General features: G+C 48.8%; 2 protein-coding genes across 2 annotated transcripts; one reads left to right on the forward strand and one right to left on the reverse strand.

The window, feature by feature from the left end:
* The first annotated feature begins 1,617 nt into the window (after positions 1-1,617).
* Positions 1,618-4,444, forward strand: LOC139433070 (uncharacterized). Its single transcript, XM_071201958.1, has 3 exons — positions 1,618-2,888; positions 2,970-3,610; positions 3,697-4,444. The coding sequence occupies exons 1-3, from the start codon at positions 1,982-1,984 to the stop codon at positions 4,393-4,395; spliced, it is 2,247 nt and encodes a 748-aa protein (XP_071058059.1). The 5' UTR covers positions 1,618-1,981; the 3' UTR covers positions 4,396-4,444.
* Positions 4,445-17,297: 12,853 nt separating this feature from the next.
* Positions 17,298-18,506, reverse strand: LOC117440106 (thyroxine 5-deiodinase-like). Its single transcript, XM_034076356.2, has one exon. It carries the CDS (start codon positions 18,417-18,419, stop codon positions 17,613-17,615), a length of 807 nt encoding a protein of 268 aa, XP_033932247.1. The 5' UTR covers positions 18,420-18,506; the 3' UTR covers positions 17,298-17,612.
* Positions 18,507-20,704: the final 2,198 nt, after the last annotated feature.

A 20,704-nucleotide genomic window follows, 5' to 3' on the forward strand; every position in this document is an offset into this window, starting at 1 on the left:
AGCACCGCAAAGTATACCCCCTTTAAGTGTAGCCAGGGGCACGAGAAACATCCTCCATGGAGGTTGGGTGTTGCTGCTGTGAATAAGGCCGACTATGGGTGCTGATGGGCGGACGGTAAAGCACCGCAAAGTATACCCCCTTTAAGTGTAGCCAGGGGCACGAGAAACATCCTCCATGGAGGTTGGGTGCTGCTGCTGTGAAGAAGGCCGACTATGGGTGCTGATGGGCGGACGGTAAAGCACCGCAAAGTATACCCCCTTTAAGTGTAGCCAGGGGCACGAGCAAAATCCTCCATGGAGGTTGGGTGTTGCTGCTGTGAATAAGGCCGACTATGGGTGCTGATGGGCGGACGGTAAAGCACCGCAAAGTATACCCCCTTTAAGTGTAGCCAGGGGCACGAGAAACATCCTCCATGGAGGTTGGGTGCTGCTGCTGTGAAGAAGGCCGACTATGGGTGCTGATGGGCGGACGGTAAAGCACCGCAAAGTATACCCCCTTTAAGTGTAGCCAGGGTCACCCTGCATGCGTCGTCAAATGTGATTGAAATGGACAGATTCCTGTACATTTCAATCACTTTTAATGGGAGTCGTCAGTATATGGAGCTTAACCCATAATTCCCGGACGTTCCAGGCCGAATTTGGAAGCTCATATGCGGCCTGCCATGCGCCTCCACCCGTGGAAAGCAAAAAAAAGTAAAGAAAACGGTCAATTATATGTTAAAATAATCAAAAATGAAGTTTTTGAAAATTCTTGAAAAACGGCTAAGTGCCAACGGGGGAGGGGGTCAAGTCTTCGGCGCTTCGGAACGAAGCCCCGGAGACTTTTGCACTCCCCCGTTGCAATTTACAACGGAGAGGGGAAACGAGAGCTCCCCTCCTCCGTCCAAAATTTTCATTCATCTTTTCCAAGCTACCATCTGCACGAAATCGGAAACCCGGTTTTTGAGAGCACTTAGAAAAAAACGAGCTATTTTCACATGATGGGGAAATCATGGAGGAATGTATCCGCCTCATGAGCACTTTGGATCGGATGAAATTGTTGCCTGGAGGACCCCCAATCATGGTTCTCACAAAACTTTAAGTTTTCAAACTGGTGTCTGGAGGAATGCAAGGGGAGTTGTCAGGGGACTCTACCCGCCTCAAGAGGCACTATTTTGGGATACATTTTATCCATTTTCACCCCTTTTTATGGTTCTTCCAAAAGTTGACTTAAACTTGTTCCCACCCTGGAGAAAGGTATGGGGAGTTGTCAGGGGACTCTACCTGCCTTTTGGAACACTATTTTCGGATACAATTTATCCATTTTCACCCTTTTCTCTGGTTCTTCCAAAAGTTGACTTAAACTTGTTCCCACCCTGGAGAAAGGTATGGGGAGTTGTCAGGGGACTCTACCCGCCTTATGGAACACTATTTTGGGGTACTTTTTTCCCATTTCACCCCTTTTTTCTGGTTCTCTGGTTGTGGCGGCCTCGCCCTGGCCGTCCACCCTCTGGGTACCTGACTCCCCTGCCTCCTCCGGGGGGCAGTTGAGAAGGGTTCAATGCCTCCCCGGAGGATACTGTTATCCCGGCAACCCGCCAGCAGATGAAAAGACCCACCCCTCCGCCTCTCCACCTCTTCTGAGGGATGAGGGAACCGCGCGGGGGTCTGCTGGAGGCTACTGCCGGGTGCTCCGTCCTGCGCCTCACCGGGACCCTGACTCCAGCGCGGTGTGGCGGCCTCGCCCTGGCCGTCCACCGTGCGCCCTCTGGGTCGTACCCGAAACTGTCGGGTATCCTTTGGGAGAATCAGACTCTGGAGGAACGTGAGGGGAGATTACAGGGATCTCTGCCCGCCTAACGAGTGCCTAAATGGGACACCGCACCATGATGCAAATGAAAACAAACACAGATTTGAAAATAAGCTGAGTGCGTCTTTCGTGAGTCTTTTCACGCTTCCTTCTTTTTTACCCACGATTCTGGTGACATTTTCCGGTACCGAAATGCTCAAGAATACAGGTCGGATGGCGGTCCGTTGTCCGATCTGCAATAGCTCCTACCGTGCCCTGAGCAAGCACCTACAGAGGAACCATGGTGTGCGTAACTTGGATGAAAGAAAAATTCTGCTGTTGTTGGCCAACGGACGGACCAACATTAGGCTCCATCCCTGTACCATTCTGGGATGCGAGTACCACGGCACAAGGCTGGATCGCCACTTGGCCAGAGACCATGTTGAGCTGGCCCGGGAGGAACTACATGTGGTTCAAAATCAAATGAAAATGACAGTGGCCAAGAAGGAGCTTTATGAACTCCGAATGACAAACCCCACAATAGAAATGATTACCGCTTGGGCTGTTGACACGGTGGCAGACGACGATATACTGTCACAACCTCCACCCTTGTCCCCGGTGAATGAATGTGACAACCCGGACTGCAAAGAATGGAGGCTGGAGGCTAACGCAGTGAGGGCTCAGCGGGACATATATGCTGCTGAGGTGAAATCCCTGCGCTGCAAGTTGCAGCAGAGGATAAAGGACAAGCGACAGAGGATGGATCAGCGGGCCGGGGACATGCCCGCGTTCGATGGGGAGGAACGAGAGCGGGTCATTCTGAAGAAACGACCCCGACCAGAGTCGACACCAACGAGGCTGTCCAAGTCGAAAGGTCCCTCCTGCAGCAAGTCTCCCATTCCTGCCTGCAGCACGTCTCCCATTCCCGCCTGCAGCACGTCTCCCATTCCCGCCTGCAGCAAGTCCCCCACTGGCTCTCACACCCATTCACCCAGCTCCTCAGAGCCTGCATCCATCCATACCGAGGCCTCGTCAACCTCCCCTCCCATAAATTCCCCCTGGTTCCGGGGCAGGGGCCGGGGAAATATAATGCGGGACATAACATTCCCACGGATCATGGGTAAGTGTTTTGGCTATGTGACACATGCAGTTTCTGTAACACATCATGTGTTGTCATTAAAGTACTGTTTATATTTCACAGAGGAGTATCTGCAAGGATACCGGGAGCATTATGCAGGTATCGACCCACCAGTGAGGCTCCAGGAAAACACAGTCTCCAAACTAAGCAGAGTGAAGTCGTTCCTCAGTTTCATGGCACACGGTTTCAATCGCCTGTCTGACTGGCTCTTTTTGAGGGATCTCAAGAGGATACGCGGGTGGTCCCGGAGCCTGATGAAGTCAAGCCTTCAGGTCACGACCTCCGACTTCTACATCAAGAATATATCACACTTTCTCAAGTACATGGCCGACACACCGTGCAAGGGGAGCAGGCTCAGCCAAACGGACATGATTTTAATCAAACGGGAAGTAGTTGCCATCCTGAAGTCCCTGAAGAGAAAAGTACTTATCCACCAGATGCAAGTGAAGCGTGACAAGATGGAAGGTCTGCCGAGCCACAACGACCTAATGACATGCTTGACTTCGACCACCACTCGCATCCCTCAGCTCCTGGATGTGATGGCCAGCAATCCGACTACCGCGACCCGGACACTGCTCTATGGGTATATGACTCTTCATTGGAGCTGCATTTATGGCCACCGTCCGGGGGTCTACTCCAACATGACCAACGCCGAGGTCCGAAAGGCGGATACAACTGGCACTGCCTTCGGCTACCTGGTTCATGTGAGTGCTATTAATCAATGTATTTATTCTGGCAGTTATATGCATGATTGACATTGTATTGACACTCTCTATCTCTGTCATAACAGGTAAGTAACCACAAGACGGCCAACGCGTTCGGGGAGGCGCAGCTGTACCTCACCGTAGAAGAATTTGGATGGATGAAGAGGTGGCTGGAAATTAAGGGTACGCTGACCTGCACCCAGAGCCGTTACTTTCTGTACACAGAGGGGAAGAACCCGTTCAGGAAGCTTGCCTACTCCCTGAGGTTGGCATGGGCTGATGTGGGGCTCCGCAGTCCCATTAACTTCACCGACCTCCGCACAGTCCACGCCGATAATGCGAAGAGGTTTCAAGACAAAGGCAACCGCCAAAGAGTGAGTGATTTCATGTGTCACAACACTGCAACTGCGGACAAATTTTACGCGAATAATCCTTCTTTGAAGGAGGCTGCGGACATTCGGTTGCTCTTCACACAGTCACTTCAAGCAGCGGCGGCGGCATCGACAGCAGCAGCAGCAGCGGGAAATGAAGACACTTTTGCGGGTATTGACATCGACAGTGACAACTCTGGAGAGGAGCACAGCCCGGCTCCCTACCAAGACTCCCTACCAAGACATGTCCCGAAGAGGGACCAGTCACTGGCCGAACACAACCCCTCAGACATGGGTGAAGAGAGGGTGCCATACTCTGCCCCAACTTCACCCACTGTTGCCAGTGATCAACTTGTAAATATGCAGTGTGTTGTTGTAATCAGTCCCCTTGTAAATACGTTATATCCTGTTTGAATTTATTTATTACTGTCAATATTACTGTAAATAAAGTTTGTTAAAATTACTAAGTGTTCTGTTTTTAATCCCACTATGGGTTTTCTTCTTTTAAGATCCCCAGGGGCACGATATTCTGGTTCTGGTGGTAGCATGTAGGTGTTTAGTCCGAGTGAGGAGTGCTCAAGTGTGGGATGATTTGTAAGGTAGAAGAGGGTAAAAAAAGTTAAAGTGTGAACCTCCAGCAGGGCAGGTGGTGCTGTGAAGAAGGCCGACTATGGGTGCCGATGGGCGGACGGCAAAGCACCGCAAAGTAGACCCCCTTTAAGTGTAGCCAGGGGCACGAGCAAAATCCTCCATGGAGGTTGGGTGCTGCTGCTGTGAAGAAGGCCGACTATGGGTGCCGATGGGCGGACGGCAAAGCACCGCAAAGTAGACCCCCTTTAAGTGTAGCCAGGGGCACGAGCAAAATCCTCCATGGAGGTTGGGTGCTGCTGCTGTGAAGAAGGCCGACTATGGGTGCCGATGGGCGGACGGCAAAGCACCGCAAAGTAGACCCCCTTTAAGTGTAGCCAGGGGCACGAGCAAAATCCTCCATGGAGGTTGGGTGCTGCTGCTGTGAAGAAGGCCGACTATGGGTGCCGATGGGCGGACGGCAAAGCACCGCAAAGTAGACCCCCTTTAAGTGTAGCCAGGGGCACGAGCAAAATCCTCCATGGAGGTTGGGTGCTGCTGCTGTGAAGAAGGCCGACTATGGGTGCCGATGGGCGGACGGCAAAGCACCGCAAAGTAGACCCCCTTTAAGTGTAGCCAGGGGCACGAGCAAAATCCTCCATGGAGGTTGGGTGCTGCTGCTGTGAAGAAGGCCGACTATGGGTGCCGATGGGCGGACGGCAAAGCACCGCAAAGTAGACCCCCTTTAAGTGTAGCCAGGGGCACGAGCAAAATCCTCCATGGAGGTTGGGTGCTGCTGCTGTGAGGAAGGCCGACTATGGGTGCTGATGGGCGGACGGTAAAGCACCGCAAAGTAGACCCCCTTTAAGTGTAGCCAGGGGCACGAGAAACATCCTCCATGGAGGTTGGGTGCTGCTGCTGTGAGGAAGGCCGACTATGGGTGCTGATGGGCGGACGGTAAAGCACCGCAAAGTAGACCCCCTTTAAGTGTAGCCAGGGGCACGAGAAACATCCTCCATGGAGGTTGGGTGCTGCTGCTGTGAGGAAGGCCGACTATGGGTGCTGATGGGCGGACGGTAAAGCACCGCAAAGTAGACCCCCTTTAAGTGTAGCCAGGGGCACGAGAAACATCCTCCATGGAGGTTGGGTGCTGCTGCTGTGAGGAAGGCCGACTATGGGTGCTGATGGGCGGACGGTAAAGCACCGCAAAGTAGACCCCCTTTAAGTGTAGCCAGGGGCACGAGAAACATCCTCCATGGAGGTTGGGTGCTGCTGCTGTGAGGAAGGCCGACTATGGGTGCTGATGGGCGGACGGTAAAGCACCGCAAAGTAGCCCCCCTTTAAGTGTAGCCAGGGGCACGAGAAACATCCTCCATGGAGGTTGGGTGCTGCTGCTGTGAGGAAGGCCGACTATGGGTGCTGATGGGCGGACGGTAAAGCACCGCAAAGTAGACCCCCCTTTAAGATTCCCAGGGGCACGAGATTCTTGAGGGTGTGATCATCTTGGTTTAGTCCGTGGGGGAGTGCTTAAGTTCGGGGGCCCGGGGACCCAAGGTGCTCGAGGTTCTGGAGGTACATGGGAGGGATCCTGGAGCTCCTCAGTCCGTGTTTTGGGGGTCTTGGAGCGGCCACAGAGAGGTGCTTTTCCCCGGGGTATGTCATGGAAGTCTGAAATAACCTGTTTGCTCATGTCAGGGAGAGATGCTGGGGCTGCTGCGTCCGTGTTTTGGGGGTCTTGGAGCGGCCCCGAAGAGGTGGCTTTGTCGGTGTACGTAATGTAAGTGTGAACTAGCCTGTTTTCTCAAGGCAGGGAGGGATCCTGGAGCTCCTTAGTCCGTGTTTTGGGGGTCTTGGAGCGGCCACAGAGAGGTGCTTTTCCCCGGGGTATGTCATGGAAGTTTGAAATAACCTGTTTGCTCATGTCAGGGAGAGATGCTGGGGCTGCTGCGTCCTTGTTTTGGGGGTCTTGGAGCGGCCCCGAAGAGGTGGCTTTGTCGGTGTACGGTAAGAAAGCCAGTCTACACAGGTCGTGAAATGTGATTGAAATGTACAGAGTGCTGTACATTTCAATCACTTTGAATGGGAGTGGTGAGGTGTGGATGAAATGGCCATATCTCCCTTAAATTCACATCAAACTCACCCATCTTTCACACACTAATTCATGGGTAACAGAGCCATGTACACCATGCATTTAAAGTAATGTTAGCCAGCTTTCAGACACTAATTCGTGGGGAAGAAAGTCACCCTGGACGGGTCATCAAATGTGATTGAAATGGACAGATTCCTGTACATTTCAATCACTTTTAATGGGAGTCGTGAGGTGTGGATGAAATGGCCATATCTCCCTTAAATTCACATCAAACTCACCCATCTTTCACACACTAATTCATGGGTAACAGAGCCATGTGCACCATGCATTTAAAGTAATGTTAGCCAGCTTTCAGACACTAATTCGTGGGGAAGAAAGTCACCCTGGTCGGGTCGGGAAATGTGATTGAAATGTACAGAGTGCTGTACATTTCAATCACTTTGAATGGGAGTCGTGAGGTGTGGATGAAATGGCCATATCTTCCTTAAATTCACATCAAATTCACCCAGCTTTCACACACTATTTCATGGGTAACAGAGCCATGTGCACCATGTATTTAAAGTAATGTTAGCCAGCTTTCAGACACTAATTCGTGGGTAATAAAGGCCTGTACATCTCCCTGTTTGAAAGGGCCATATCTCCCTTAAATTCACAGCAAATTTACCCATCTTTCACACACTATTTCATGGGTAATAAAGCCATGTGCACACTGTATTTAAAGGGCTGCAGGAACACTTTACCCGCCTTTTAAACACCTTTTCCTGGGTAAACAATCCATGTATTTCCGCCTGCTTTCCATCAGCACCCGCCAGTCATTTCAAACGGTTTCAAATCGTTTTTTCACTTTTAAAAACAGCTTTCTGCCCTGTAAATGATTTCTAATCATTATTACCGTCATGGAGGAGCTGCAGGGACACTTTACCCGCCTTTTAAACACCTTTTCCTGGGTAAACAATCCATTTATTTCCGCCTGCTTTCCATCAGCACCCGCCAGTCATTTCAAACGGTTTCAAATCGTTTTTTCACTTTTAAAAACAGCTTTCTGCCCTGTAAATGATTTCTAATCATTATTACCGTCATGGAGGAGCTGCAGGAACACTTTACCCGCCTTCTAAACACTTATTCCTGGCTAAAACAATCAATGTATTTCCGCCAGGGTCACAGCCTGCTGCTGCTGCTGCTGCGGCGGCTGCTGCTGCTGCTCTCCCTCCCTAAATTCACATCAAACTCACCCAGCTTTCACACACTATTTCATGGGTAATAAAGCCATGTGCACACTGTATTTAAAGTAATGTTAGCCAGCTTTCAGACACTAATTCCTGGGGAAGAAAGTCACCCTGGACGGGTCATCAAATGTGATTGAAATGGACAGATTCCTGTACATTTCAATCACTTTTAATGGGAGTCGGTGTGGATGGCCTGTTGAATCCGATTTTGAGCACTCTTTTCCCCGCATAAACTAGTTTAAATCACCGTTAAACACTTATTCTGTTGATGTCTATATAACCGACTTCCCGCTATGCATTAAGTCGGTTATATGGACCCTGTACACTAGGCATACCGAGGCCGGTAGTAAATGTCCAACCATTGTACCCTCTGGTCCCTAGGGTATGTTAGTATTAAAATCGACCTCGCCCTTCTCTTCCCCGGGAAAAGTAAGGTAGGTCTGATTTTTTAAGCTAGCAAGATACCTGTTGCTAGCTCGCTCCCTCACTATCGACACCACGGTAGCGAGGACGTTTTTTACTGTCGGAACAGGACCCCCCCATGTCCACTGACCCGCCGGCCGGCAGTCAAGACACGGGGGCGTCTGCTGCAGAGAGTGAACCCCTCTCCGTGTCGGTCTGGGGCTCATTATCTGCGATGACTACGGAACCAGAATCCCGCGCCCTGGCACGCCGGGACCCGGTGACGGCAAGACACGCGGGAACGGGACCCCACGCTTTACCGAGCTGGGGCTCCCGGTTAGACCTCACCATGGTCTCACCCGCGGAAGATGTCCTCGAGCTGGACTACGAGGAGGACGAAGAGGACGCCTTGGCGTTCCTCCTGTCCGAGTCGGATGAACAGGAAGAGGACACCTTCATGTCATCGGCTCAGGCTGCAAAGCCTGGAGCGAGGGCTGCTCTCCCGGGCGATAGCACACCAGCTTTCGCCCTGTCTGAGCATGGACCTGCAGGCCGTGTGTAAACGCGCTGCGGCCAGACTCGACATCCCGTGGCCTGAAATGGCCAAGGAGACCTCCAGGTCCCGTTACGAAGGGAAACATTTCCCCCAAGCAGCGCGGACGAAGAGGCAACTCCTTCCGGTCTTCCCGGAGATGTTGCATGAGGTGTCGGTCTCATGGAGAGACCGGCCCTTCACTAACAAGGTCCCAATCCAGGGTGCCTCTTCCCTAGACTGTGACGGAATGGAGAAGCTCGGCCTGCTCCACGTATCGCCCATGGAACCGCTGGTAGCGGCCCACCTCCTACCAAGGATGGGCCCGTCACCAAGCAGGAACCCCACGCTGCCAGCAAAGTCGGACCGATTTCAGTCGACAATGACTGAACGGTCCTACAAAGCTGCAGCATTGGCCGCCAGGGCCCTGAATGTGTCCTCGCTGCTAACCGCTTACCAAGCGGAGCTCTGCGAGGACTTGTCAGGTAACCCGGGGGCAGCCACTCTGGATGAGATGGCAGCGGTCACGGACATTTGTCTCCGTGTCCAACGCTGCGCCGTCCAGGCCACGGGCAAGGCAATGGGGATGATGGTGGTGCAGGAAAGAGCGAGATGGCTCAACCTCACCAACCTCCCAGACCGGGAAAAGGAGGATGTGCTGCATATGCCCATCGTTCCCGAGGGAATTTTCGGCTCCGCTCTCGCCTCCATGCAAAGGAGGTGCGAGTCGAAAAAGAAGGAGGACGAGGCACTCCACCTCTGCCTCCCTCGAAGGGTCCAGCCGCTGCCTTCGCTGCAGCACCAGTCCTTCGCCCAAGCTGCCTCGAACCCTGCTCGATTTAAAGCACTGAAGACGCAGAGGTCGCAGCCCGCCCCGAGTCCCCAGCCCAGGCTGGAGACAAGGGCGAGCTGGCCTAGAACATCTCCGGTTCCGGCTGCAGCTCAGGCGCAGCCAACCCAGAATTTCGGCCAGCAGTCGAGGAAGAAGAAGCGAGCAGCGTGACAGCCCCTCCTTCTCCCCTCTGTGACAGAGCTGGAAGTCCACGGTTCCCCAGCTCTATATGTGTTCCCGCCACCTCGAGATATGCCTCAACACCATCCTCAAGTCCGCACAAACACATGTCCCACATTGGTTGATTTTTCTGTCATAAAACATTTGCCGCTGACGCATCCAGGCTTCAGGCCAAGGGCGCAGCTCAAAAAAATGAAAAGAAAAACAATAAAACCAATAAACAGCCCTTCTGAGAGCAGCTACGGCATCTCTCAAAAGGCGGATTACAGGTGGGTCTGTGAAGGCACCACCGCCATGCGCATGCGCAGTGCCGGCTGGGGCTTTAAGGGCACCACCGTCACGCGCATGCGCAGTGCCGGCTGGAGTTGTGAAGACACCACCGTCATGCGCAGTGCCGGCTGGGGCTTTAAGGGCACCACCGTCACGCGCATGCGCAGTGCCGGTCGGGGTTGTGAAGGCACCACCGTCATGCACATGCACCAGGGTCTGGTCATACAAAACCGAGTGATTCGCTACGGCGATAGTTAGTTTCTCCTCCGACTTTTTTTGAAATATAGAAATGAACGGCGGGATATCTCTCCCAGCTTAGACGCGGTTTGATTGGCTACGGCTTCAGCTGTCAGATTTTGGGAAACGGGATTTGATTGGCTGGCGCTGGCTACTCCGGCGTCTCCGGCGTCAGAAGTTGAACATTGTTCAACTTCTGTCGCCGGAGACGCCTGAGACGGACCGCTCTGCTACCCACAATTCAGTTCGGCGAAAAAGTGCGGCTACGTGACGTCACCCCATTGAAAGTGAATGGGCAGATTGGAGCTTTCGACGCTGTCGACGCTGTCGACGCTGTCGACGCTGTAGTGTAGACGGGCCGTCCACACAGCAGCTTCAGAAGAAACTTCCACCGCTTCCAACGCTTCTCTGCCCATTGACTTTGAATGGGGATGACGTCACTTTGCCTCGCTTTTCGCCGAACTGCATTGTGGGGGAGCGAAGCGAAGATTTCCAGGATGTCCAGGATTTCCAGGATTCCAAAGTTGAGCAATGTTCAACTTTGGAGCTGAGCTGGAAGCGCCAGCCAATCAAACACGTTTATGCAAATCTGACAGTAGAAGCACTAGCCAATCAAACCACGTGTAAGCAGGGAGAACCAGACCGCAGTTCATTTCCTCATATTCCAAACGAGAAATTATGGTAGCAAATCACCCGGTTCTTTACGACCAGAACTATTAACGGGATACAAACCGGAGGAACCAGGCATGGAGGGAGGTGGCAGAGACAGTGGGTGAAACTGGTAGGTTTTCGCCTGTTTGGGGAGTTTATATATATATATATATTGCTCGCATAAAATCCCCGGGGTTTTTTGCTTTGTATGTCGGGGGCGGGAGATTCATGTGATTGGTTGTTGGTCGCATTGCTCGCAAAAAATCCCCAAGCTGTCAGACACGCCCAGCTCCAAGATTTTCAAGATTTTTGAAAAGCTGCTGTGTGGACGTACCGTAAGGAGCATGCAGTGGAAGATGCTCACATCATCTGCTTGGGTTTTCAAGACAGTAACACGGGGCTACAGACTCCAATTCGCTGTCACCCCCCCTCGCTTCTCGGGCATTCTGCATTCGCAGGCCCGAGGAGAGTCAGCCCACATTCTGGAGAGAGAGATTCTCTCACTCCTAGAAAAGAGGGCTATATCTATTGTACCCGCCGAGCAGAGTCAGGGCGGCTTCTATTCCAAGTACTTCCTCGTTCCCAAATGGGGAGGGAACGGAATTCGGCCAATACTTGATTTGAGGGCTCTGAACAAATATCTAAAAAGATATAATTTCAGAATGCTCACTCACACATCTCTGCTGCGGCTTGTGCGACAAAACGACTGGTTTACATCGGTCGACCTGAAAGATGCGTATTTTCACATCCCAGTATATTACCCACACAGGTCATATCTGAGATTCGCATTTCAGGGGATCTGTTATGAATATAGAGTACTCCCCTTCGGTCTGTCTCTCAGTCCAAGGGTGTTTGTACGATGTACGGAAGCCGCGATAGCCCCGTTAAGACAACAGGGTATTCGCCTGGCGACCTACCTGGACGACTGGCTGCTTCTCGCACAGTCGGAGCAGGAGGCTGTTACGCAGATAAATGTCCTCGTAAAGCACCTGCTCAACCTGGGTTTCATAATAAACACAGAGAAGAGCATGTTGTGCCCCGCGCAGACTATACTCTTCCTGGGTTTACACCTGAACTCGGTGCCCTTTTCAGCTCGCTTGTCAGCGGAAAGAGTGAAAGCTTTCAGAGCTTGTCTCGCTCTTTTCCAGCTGCGCAAACATGTTCTCTTCAGATCATGCCTGCGATTGCTGGGGCTCATGGCGTCAGCCATCCTGGTCGTACGACTGGGACGCTTACACATGAGGGAGTTTCAGCGCTGGGTGGCCACCCTAAAACTAAACTAAAGTGATGGTTACTGTGAAATGCGTAATGGCACTGCGCCACTGGCTGCACCCGACTTTTCTAGTACGAGGTGTGCCTATGGGTGCTGTCCTTTCACGGAAAGTGGTCACCACGGACGCATGTCTGACAGGCTGGGGAGGTATTTATGAAGGTCGCCCGGTGAGGGGTCTCTGGAGCAGAGACCTCCAGCGGGCGCACATAAATTACCTGGAGCTTTTAGCGGTGTTTCTCACCCTAAAAGCTATGTACTGGCTAGCGGAGATATATCAGCTGCTGTGCGGGCAGCCATGGCAGCTCCCACTACGCAGGGAAATACTGTCCCAAGTGGGGGGGGCGATCTTTCACCCACACCCAGAGCGCTTGGCTCTATGGGCTTGGCCCATGAGTGGTACAATCTGAATACAGTGTAACATGAAGCTGACCCTGGCAGCTGCCAAGTGAGCCAGTGGCACTCATGCGCTATCTGTACAATCTTCATGCACTCAGTTCGCTCCAGGGCAAACAGAGTGTGGTTGAAGCCCAACCCTGCTTTTATCTTAAGGCGGTTGGTTGAGGTACCACATTTGACATTAAGGCATCCTCCCCGCCACTGTATTCCTCCGGGGAACAGCGGCCGGATTTGCCGTGTCCAGCCCGTGCTTTACGCACGTACAGGGACAGATTAAGGGTGCTTTGTCATAATGACCAAACGCCTTGTGTCCTGGGCTAACCCTTATAAGGGCAAGCCTGTTACTAAGCAACGGCTCTCGCACTGGTTTGTGGAAGCAATTGCTTTGGGGCCCATACGAGTCAGAGTTTGCAGGCACCCTCGGGTCCGCGAGCTCTTTCGACTCAGGGTCTGGCTGCATCCTGGACACTGTCCAGGATGTCTCCCATCCAAGACATCGGTGCAAGCGGCGAGCTGGTCCTCGCCGCGAGCTGGTCCTCGCCGCGAGCTGGTCCTCGCCGCGAGCTGGTCCTCGCCGCGAGCTGGTCCTCGCCGCTCACTTTTGTCCGCCTCTTAACAGTCTGGACGTTCTACTCCCAGTGTGACTCAAGCAGTGCTGGGCAACTGGTTGAGTCAGAGCTCTACCTGTTAAAGTTCTGGTTGGTTTGGTGATTTTCGAGATAAGCTCGTCTGGCAATACGGGAGCTACAATTTCCCATAGTGAGACATCGAACGAAGTGTTATGAATGAGAACTATAGGTTACTTGCGTAACCCCAGGTCTAAGAGTAACATGAAATGAGATGTCTCACCAGACGGCCCTCCATGCGTTGAATAACGCATGCGTCGTGGCGCAAGCTACTTATAGGGGGTGGATTCCCTGACGCTGACGTCAAGATCACCAGCCAATCAGGATTGGGGTAATGAGATTGATGCTTCTGTTTGCTCCGCAATGAGGCGCATCCCATAGTGAGACATCTCACTTCATGTTACTCTGAAAACTGGGGTTACGTAAGTAACCTATAGGTTTCGCTTTAGGCAAACTGCGTGCGCATAGCCCCCAATTCTCAATGGTAACGTTGGTGTGTATGTGGAAATTCCCCTTCGATTCTATTGGCTCTAACGGTTCAAAAGAGATGTCAATCATCAAAATCGACCAATGGGTTTCAGAGAAACGGCAAAAACGCCCATTTCCACCCAAATGACCCCAGAGGTGGAGTCTTTTTTGCTAAACCTCTCTAAAAAGGTCAAATGTTGCAGCAATCTTGATACAGGGTACTTATATATATGTTGTACTTTGGATTCCTAAAGCTTTTAGTCTACTAACTAACCCATCATCCAAGGGTGGTTTTCACTATAAGTAAAAAATAATTTTTGGACGGACACTATCATTTACATTTTTTACATTTTTCTGAGACCTGAAAAACAGGCTTGGGGCTTAACAGGTTCAAGTGCTGTATGGAATGACAAGATATTTGTTGTTTTGCTCTTTATCTGTAATGGTATTGCTACAAAATGAGACTTTGCACTGAGTTACGTCACACACCTTTAGACCTTTAACTACCTCTAATAAGATGTTTACATTTTGCTTGAGTAGAAATAAAACGTGTTCGCCCTTTAAAGGAAAACATGATATCTAAAAGCTGATTCACATTATCATATTGAGTTATTTAACAATTTCATAAATAATGAACTTTTGCGCCTACTTTATCAGATGTATAGCTAATGCAATTTCTTCGTCATGAAATATAATTATGTAACAGGGTAATTTTCTTAAAGGATCCAAAGTTAAAACACATGCATGCCAAAACACACACACGTTTGACCGCAAATACACACACACTCTTAGACAAACGCTTATGGAAACGACCTACCCTTGTTGCCTGAAGTGTGTCATCAGTTTTCAAACCATTTGTGTAATTGTTTGTAATGTAATCCAGATTACATGTACTAAAGCTGTTACTATAGATATTTTTGTTATTGCCTAGTAGCCATGAGACTATATATTGCGCAGTATATAAGAAGTGGATGAAACTGTCCACAAAATCAGAGAATGTATTTGAAACCTGTATCTACGTACACGATGATGATGCTGTCTACCTGTGCCTCCTCAAAGAGATCTTTCTCAGGATTTGTCAACTATAGACTTGAACTCATCTTTTTATCAGCCCCACTCCTAATTGGAAATCTACTTTTGGAGTGTCTCTGAAAGATAGATATATTTGAATTACTTTTGTGCTCAATTGCCTATGCAATTATAATAATGACGTTTGTTGAAGCTATTGATCCAGAAGGATGCTGTTTCAACACCCCCAACTTCAATCTCCACCCAGCATCTCAGTATGTAGCCCACGTCTGTGCTGCATAGATTTCTGTATTCAGGTCCCTTCATGCCTCAGTTGTGCCTCATTATATCACCACATGCATGTACTGTATAGCTGCCTGTGTGTGTCCTTATGCATTCATGCCGCGTGCTGCGAGGGGTGAACTGAGAGCAGGAGAACTGACATGCCCCCTCTTCACCATCTTGAAACAGTTTCTATGCTAAAGGGGAAGAAAAAAAGGTCTGCCTTTGTTTGAACCCCCCCCTCCCCCACACTTTTTTTCAAATAAATGACAGCCCTCGAGGCACAAAGACAAGAGTCAATCAGTGACATCTGATCAAAGAGCTTTTTAAAATGACATTGGTGACCTGAGACTGGCTGATAACACAGCAAGTCAGGAGGAAAAGAGAAGGCTCTGTGAAGCAACACAAACCTCGGATTATTTGCAGAAAACATCTGTCTTGACAACAGAGATGCTGAAAGATTATTGTAGTTGGGGTGTTGAAACGGTGGTGTGCCCCTTTAATGACATCAATGCTGCTTTATGTTTATTTATGCTGAATGCAGGATACTTAAATCATACCACAACTATTCATGGGCTGATATATATTCTGTGCAACACTAGGGCACATTTGAACAAATATCACAAAGTAGCAGCCAATGGAATCACACAAAGCCAAAACCCTGTATTTGTGAAAGAGTGTGACTTACTAGTTATGTATGGTTGCGGTTCTAACTGCAGGCACATGTTTAATTCACGGGTTAAGCCATCAAAATTAATATTTCTTAACAATAGCAGATGGGTTATGGGTGGGTGAGATAAAAGCCTTACTTATTAATGAGGAAAAGCAGCAACACAATGGCTTACAAGATGTATTAAAAACAATCACTCTGGATGAGGATCTGTGTGCCTTATGTAAGCCTGTCAGTTCATTGAAGGGAAAGCGGAGTGCAGCAATGTGTTGTCCATATTGGGATCCAGTCACAGAGAGCTGGCCACCACAACACACCAAAGTAATCTCACAATGCTGCCAGTGGCCAAATCCTACCTTTAACCTCTGTTTTACCTTTAATTGGACCACTTTTCACACAATAAACTGCATGTTTTATTTATGAAGACTTCAACTAGTGATTGAGACCATACATTCATCAGGAAAAGGTTTATTTCTGTGACAAATCAAGTGAGAAGTAGGGTCATTTTCCCACATCAATAGAGGGTTCATGATAATCCAACCAAAATACATGTGGCAGTGTGTGAATTCCTGCTTGTGTGTGTGACCATATATGTATAAGAGAGAAGGGAGAAGAGAGAAATAATGACGAAGTGAGAAAGAGATGAAGATAAAGGGATTAAAGATGCATCACCCCCCCCCCTAACCAGCTCAAGTCTCTTTGTTTCATTCAGATCCAGGGATGGATAGTGGCACGGATGAATGGGAAGATGAATGGGAAGTTTTCTCATAAGCATGTTTACTTTGCATCTACTGTTTGTGAGTGTCATTTCATCCGGGCATGATTCAATCCTGACATTTCTTGACCTTTTTCTTTTTATCTGACCATTGGTCTGATTGTTGTTTCTGATTGTGTTACACATAATGAAACAGAACTCACATTTGTTACTCTCATTCTACAATTGATTTTGATAATGATTTTGACCTTTTAACTGTTCTACTTTTTTGCATGTTTCCTTGCTGAAAGAGGGGACACAGTACACGTATCATGCTTATAAGTCATTATAAGGGCAGGAGTAAAAGGAGGCAAGTGTACAGTAAACATTCACAATCATATGAACATAAGTTCTGGCTCTAAACATTCATGAAACGAGCAGGTCTGATGTCATCAGACGACATAAAACTGAGAGTGAAACAAAGGGTTAGAGAGTTTAAACAAAAACATCATTCCATCATGTGCATTAAATTATAAAAAAATACCTTTAAGGTGTTGCACAAATCAACAGTTAACCATCCATGTGTGATCTGATATTTATTAAAAACATTTGTTCAGTTACATCGTTTCCACATTAATCATTTGGCAATCGATCATCGAGGAAGGCATCCCACGTGGTCCCGCTCCCGGTGTCAAAAACATCAGTGTCAGTTTTCTGGCTTCGCCTTTTAAAAACCGAACTTCACAGAAACACCAGAGTGAGACCTTAGCCTGAACGCACGCACGCACGCACGCACGCACGCACACACACACACACACACACACACACACACACACACACACACACACACACACACACACACACACACACACACACACACACACACACACACACACACACACACACACACACACACACACACACACACACACACACACACACACACACACACACACACACCGTAGAAAAAGAGAGTGACCACTATTGAATCCGGGTTCAACTGATTCAAGACTTTTCCATCAATTAAGGTCAATACAAGCACGATAAAACAGGCTAGGCTTGAACATGGCTTTAGGCTATTTGTCAAAGAGTCCTGAATATCTTTATTAAAAAAACCAACAACATAATGTGCCATGTGTGAACATTTTATAGCAGCATCTGAATATTTTTGCACTGTGAGTTGGACACTTAAGCAGTATGAGCAGAGGAGCAGTTCAGCATCTTCCAACTACACATGGAGCACCGCTGTGTGGGAATTCATCCGATCGTTCCTGTATTGCTCCAGCCAGTTTCTGAGCTCTGAAATCCGGTATCCCTCCGGCCCCCTGCCCCCCTGGTACACCACCCTCTCATCCATCACGATGTAAAGTCTCTCAAAGTAGGCTCCGTACGCGGCGTTGGACTCGTTGTCCATATTATCCACCACCACGTTGCTCCCCGGCACCTCAGCGAGCATCAGCTGAGCGGCTCTCAGCCTGTCCTCCAAGCAGCGGTGCTTCGGGATCTGGTACGGCGCGTCAGAGCTCACCCAGCCGTCCGACGGATGCGCCTCCTCGATATATACAACTAAAAAGTCTGCAATGTCCGCGTACTGGCTCACGACGCGCTGAAACGCCGACAGACGCGTCATGAATGGCGGTCAGGAGCAGCTGCCAAAGTTAAGGATGAGCGGTCTCTTCCCTTTCATGCAGTCCAGGATCCGGACCTGCCGCCGTTCCTGGACCATCAGTACCTCGGTGTTAGGTGCCGCGCGCCCTAGGTGAGCGGATTTCAGGAAGTCCAATTTCTGTCCGTACCAAACGGCTCTGAGCGACTCCAAGGTGAACATCCTGTTGGAGTCAGACACGCACACCGGCGGGTCGTCAGGGCTGTCCTGCTTCGCTCCCATTTTCAGCAGCACTTTTTTCCTTATACACAAGAAATCCAGCAGCCACAGCATGACGGCGGCCACCAGGAACCGGGGCAGCAGCATCAGGCATAGGGTGGCATGCTTCAACACCCTCGCCATTTGGACACCTCCGGAGTCGTGCATCATCTCCTTCCCCCTGCCGATAGGATGCGACTAAAGTATTTTAGTCACCTTTACCCATTGGAGAAAAACTATCTGACGCACGCAGGCGCTCTTTTTATAGGTACACCAGCATTTGAATAATGAAAAACAAGTAAAAAAAAAATAACACGCCTCCGGTACCCGCACCGCCCACTCACATGGTGGGGATTACCTCGCAGAGAGAGAGAGAGAGAGAGAGAGAGAGAGAGAGAGAGAGAGAGAGAGAGAGAGAGAGAGAGAGAGAGAGAGAGAGAGAGAGAGAGAGAGAGGTGCTCCAAGCACACTCTGTGTCCTCAGCCACATGTCATAGATAAAACATGACAGTGGAATGGGAGTTTTTCAATATAACACTGCGAAACTCTAGGATTCGTTTTAATTGGCTGTGGCTGGGCGCTCGGTTGGTTCTGAAAGTAGGATAAAAAGAATATCTGATTTCGCTTCAATCTGCAGGAGCCACTGTGACCACTAGACGGAGCTGGTTTCATAGACAGTGTGAAGCTGGATGACTCATTCAATGATCTGTTGGGCCCCTGAGCACCTTGGGAGGAAGAGAAGGCAGAATAAAGTTTGCTGTATATTTATTGTCCCTTCCTTTACCTGACATAACCTGTTTTCATTTTATGATATGATGATTTTATGTTAAGTTGATTTTGGCCTTGTATTATACATGTTTGATTAACACACTTAGCCTCTATCAAACATTTCTCAACAACCCTATGGACTAATGGTTTATAGGTATACCACATATTTTCTCTGGTGTCCAATCTAAATGAAACTAGGTAAAGCTCATTTTCAACTACGTTTAATTAGGGTTAGAGTTTAATCAGGGCTAAATGATCTCGTCTAACATGGCCAAATTTAAGAAAATTGTATCCTCAACTCTTGTTTTTTCATATATTTTATGCTGCCAGGTATGACAGGACTCCATTGTAAAAAAGACATATTTTAGCATTCTATCTGGTATTTTAGAGGTTAAATACAAGCACAGTCAAGCACAGACCTCACCCTGAACCTATCAAAATCCAAGTGATCACTTGGGTGTTGCCAGGCAACCAGCACAGACTCATGGAATTTAGTCAGGTTTCTCTCTTCCCAGAGTTTACGCTAAGCTCATAATTCTACGATAACAATGACCCCCCAAAAAAGAATAGGAATGCAAAACGTTTTCACTATTGGACTTCTGCAAAGCTTTATTTTTCTAACCCTGTTTTTTTTTTTTAAAACACCTGTTTGATTGTCATACTAAAAATTCCTCCATTGCACAAGTGAGCTTGATTTGTTTTTTTCCTTTGTTGAAAGAGTTTTTGCACCCAGTCAGGTATGAAAAGGCCTTTGCCAATGTCTTGATGTAGCGAACATATAAAACCCTTGACTTATCAGCTGTTTCCGCTATCAGCATCCTTATTTTTTTATACCGCAGAAAACATAGCCATAATTAAATCAATTTCATGAAGACTTTTCTCATATTTAGCCACTTCCACTTGTCTGTTTGCTAGTTCGTAACCTCAATCTTTTCTTCTCTGTTTACTTGGTGATGACAGCTTTGTGTAAAGTCTAGCTTATACTGCCAACTTCTGACAGAACTATGATTTGCATAACCTTTATTCACTCCGAACTAGTGAAACAAAACACGTCTATCTTCCTTTTTCAACCGCGACATTTCAAAAGTTTGATAAAAAAACACCACAAGTAAGATCTATGTGTTAATGCAATGTTACTGATATAGAAACAATGAGCTAGAAACCCAAGAAAGTAATATTTAATTTATGATAAAGTACGAAAGGAGGCCCCTGGGACTGTTTTGGAGGCCATCGTTGATTTTCAGACAACAACAGACAACCTGGTGGGAGACAGCCGTAACAAACAAGATGTGCGACAGCTTCCAGAGTGACGTCTTAGCTTCCATTACACAAACAGCTGCGAGTGTGAAGATGATTTGCAAGAGAAAATAACTTCCAGGTGCCCCTTCACTTCTAAAGGCCATTAACGGAGGAGATTATGCCTCCCAGCACTTTGGATTTAATAGCAACATTTTTTACCATCTTAATTTGTATCTTCTGAACACAAAAGTAGTTTTTCTCTTTCGCACTGTCACAGTATGATTCTGTTTAAAAGACTCTTCCATGTAAAGCTAAAATGTAATCGAAAGTGCGCTCTCCTGAATGGAATGCATTCTATTTTCTTTATTATGGGAACAATTAGTCCCAAACTGAAGTGGTCCAACTGTTGTCCTGTGACTGGATGAAACAAAAACAGCTCTGACGCTCCAA

The sequence above is a fragment of the Pseudochaenichthys georgianus genome, chromosome 24 (assembly GCF_902827115.2).
Source record: "Pseudochaenichthys georgianus chromosome 24, fPseGeo1.2, whole genome shotgun sequence".
NCBI lineage: Eukaryota > Metazoa > Chordata > Actinopteri > Perciformes > Channichthyidae > Pseudochaenichthys > Pseudochaenichthys georgianus.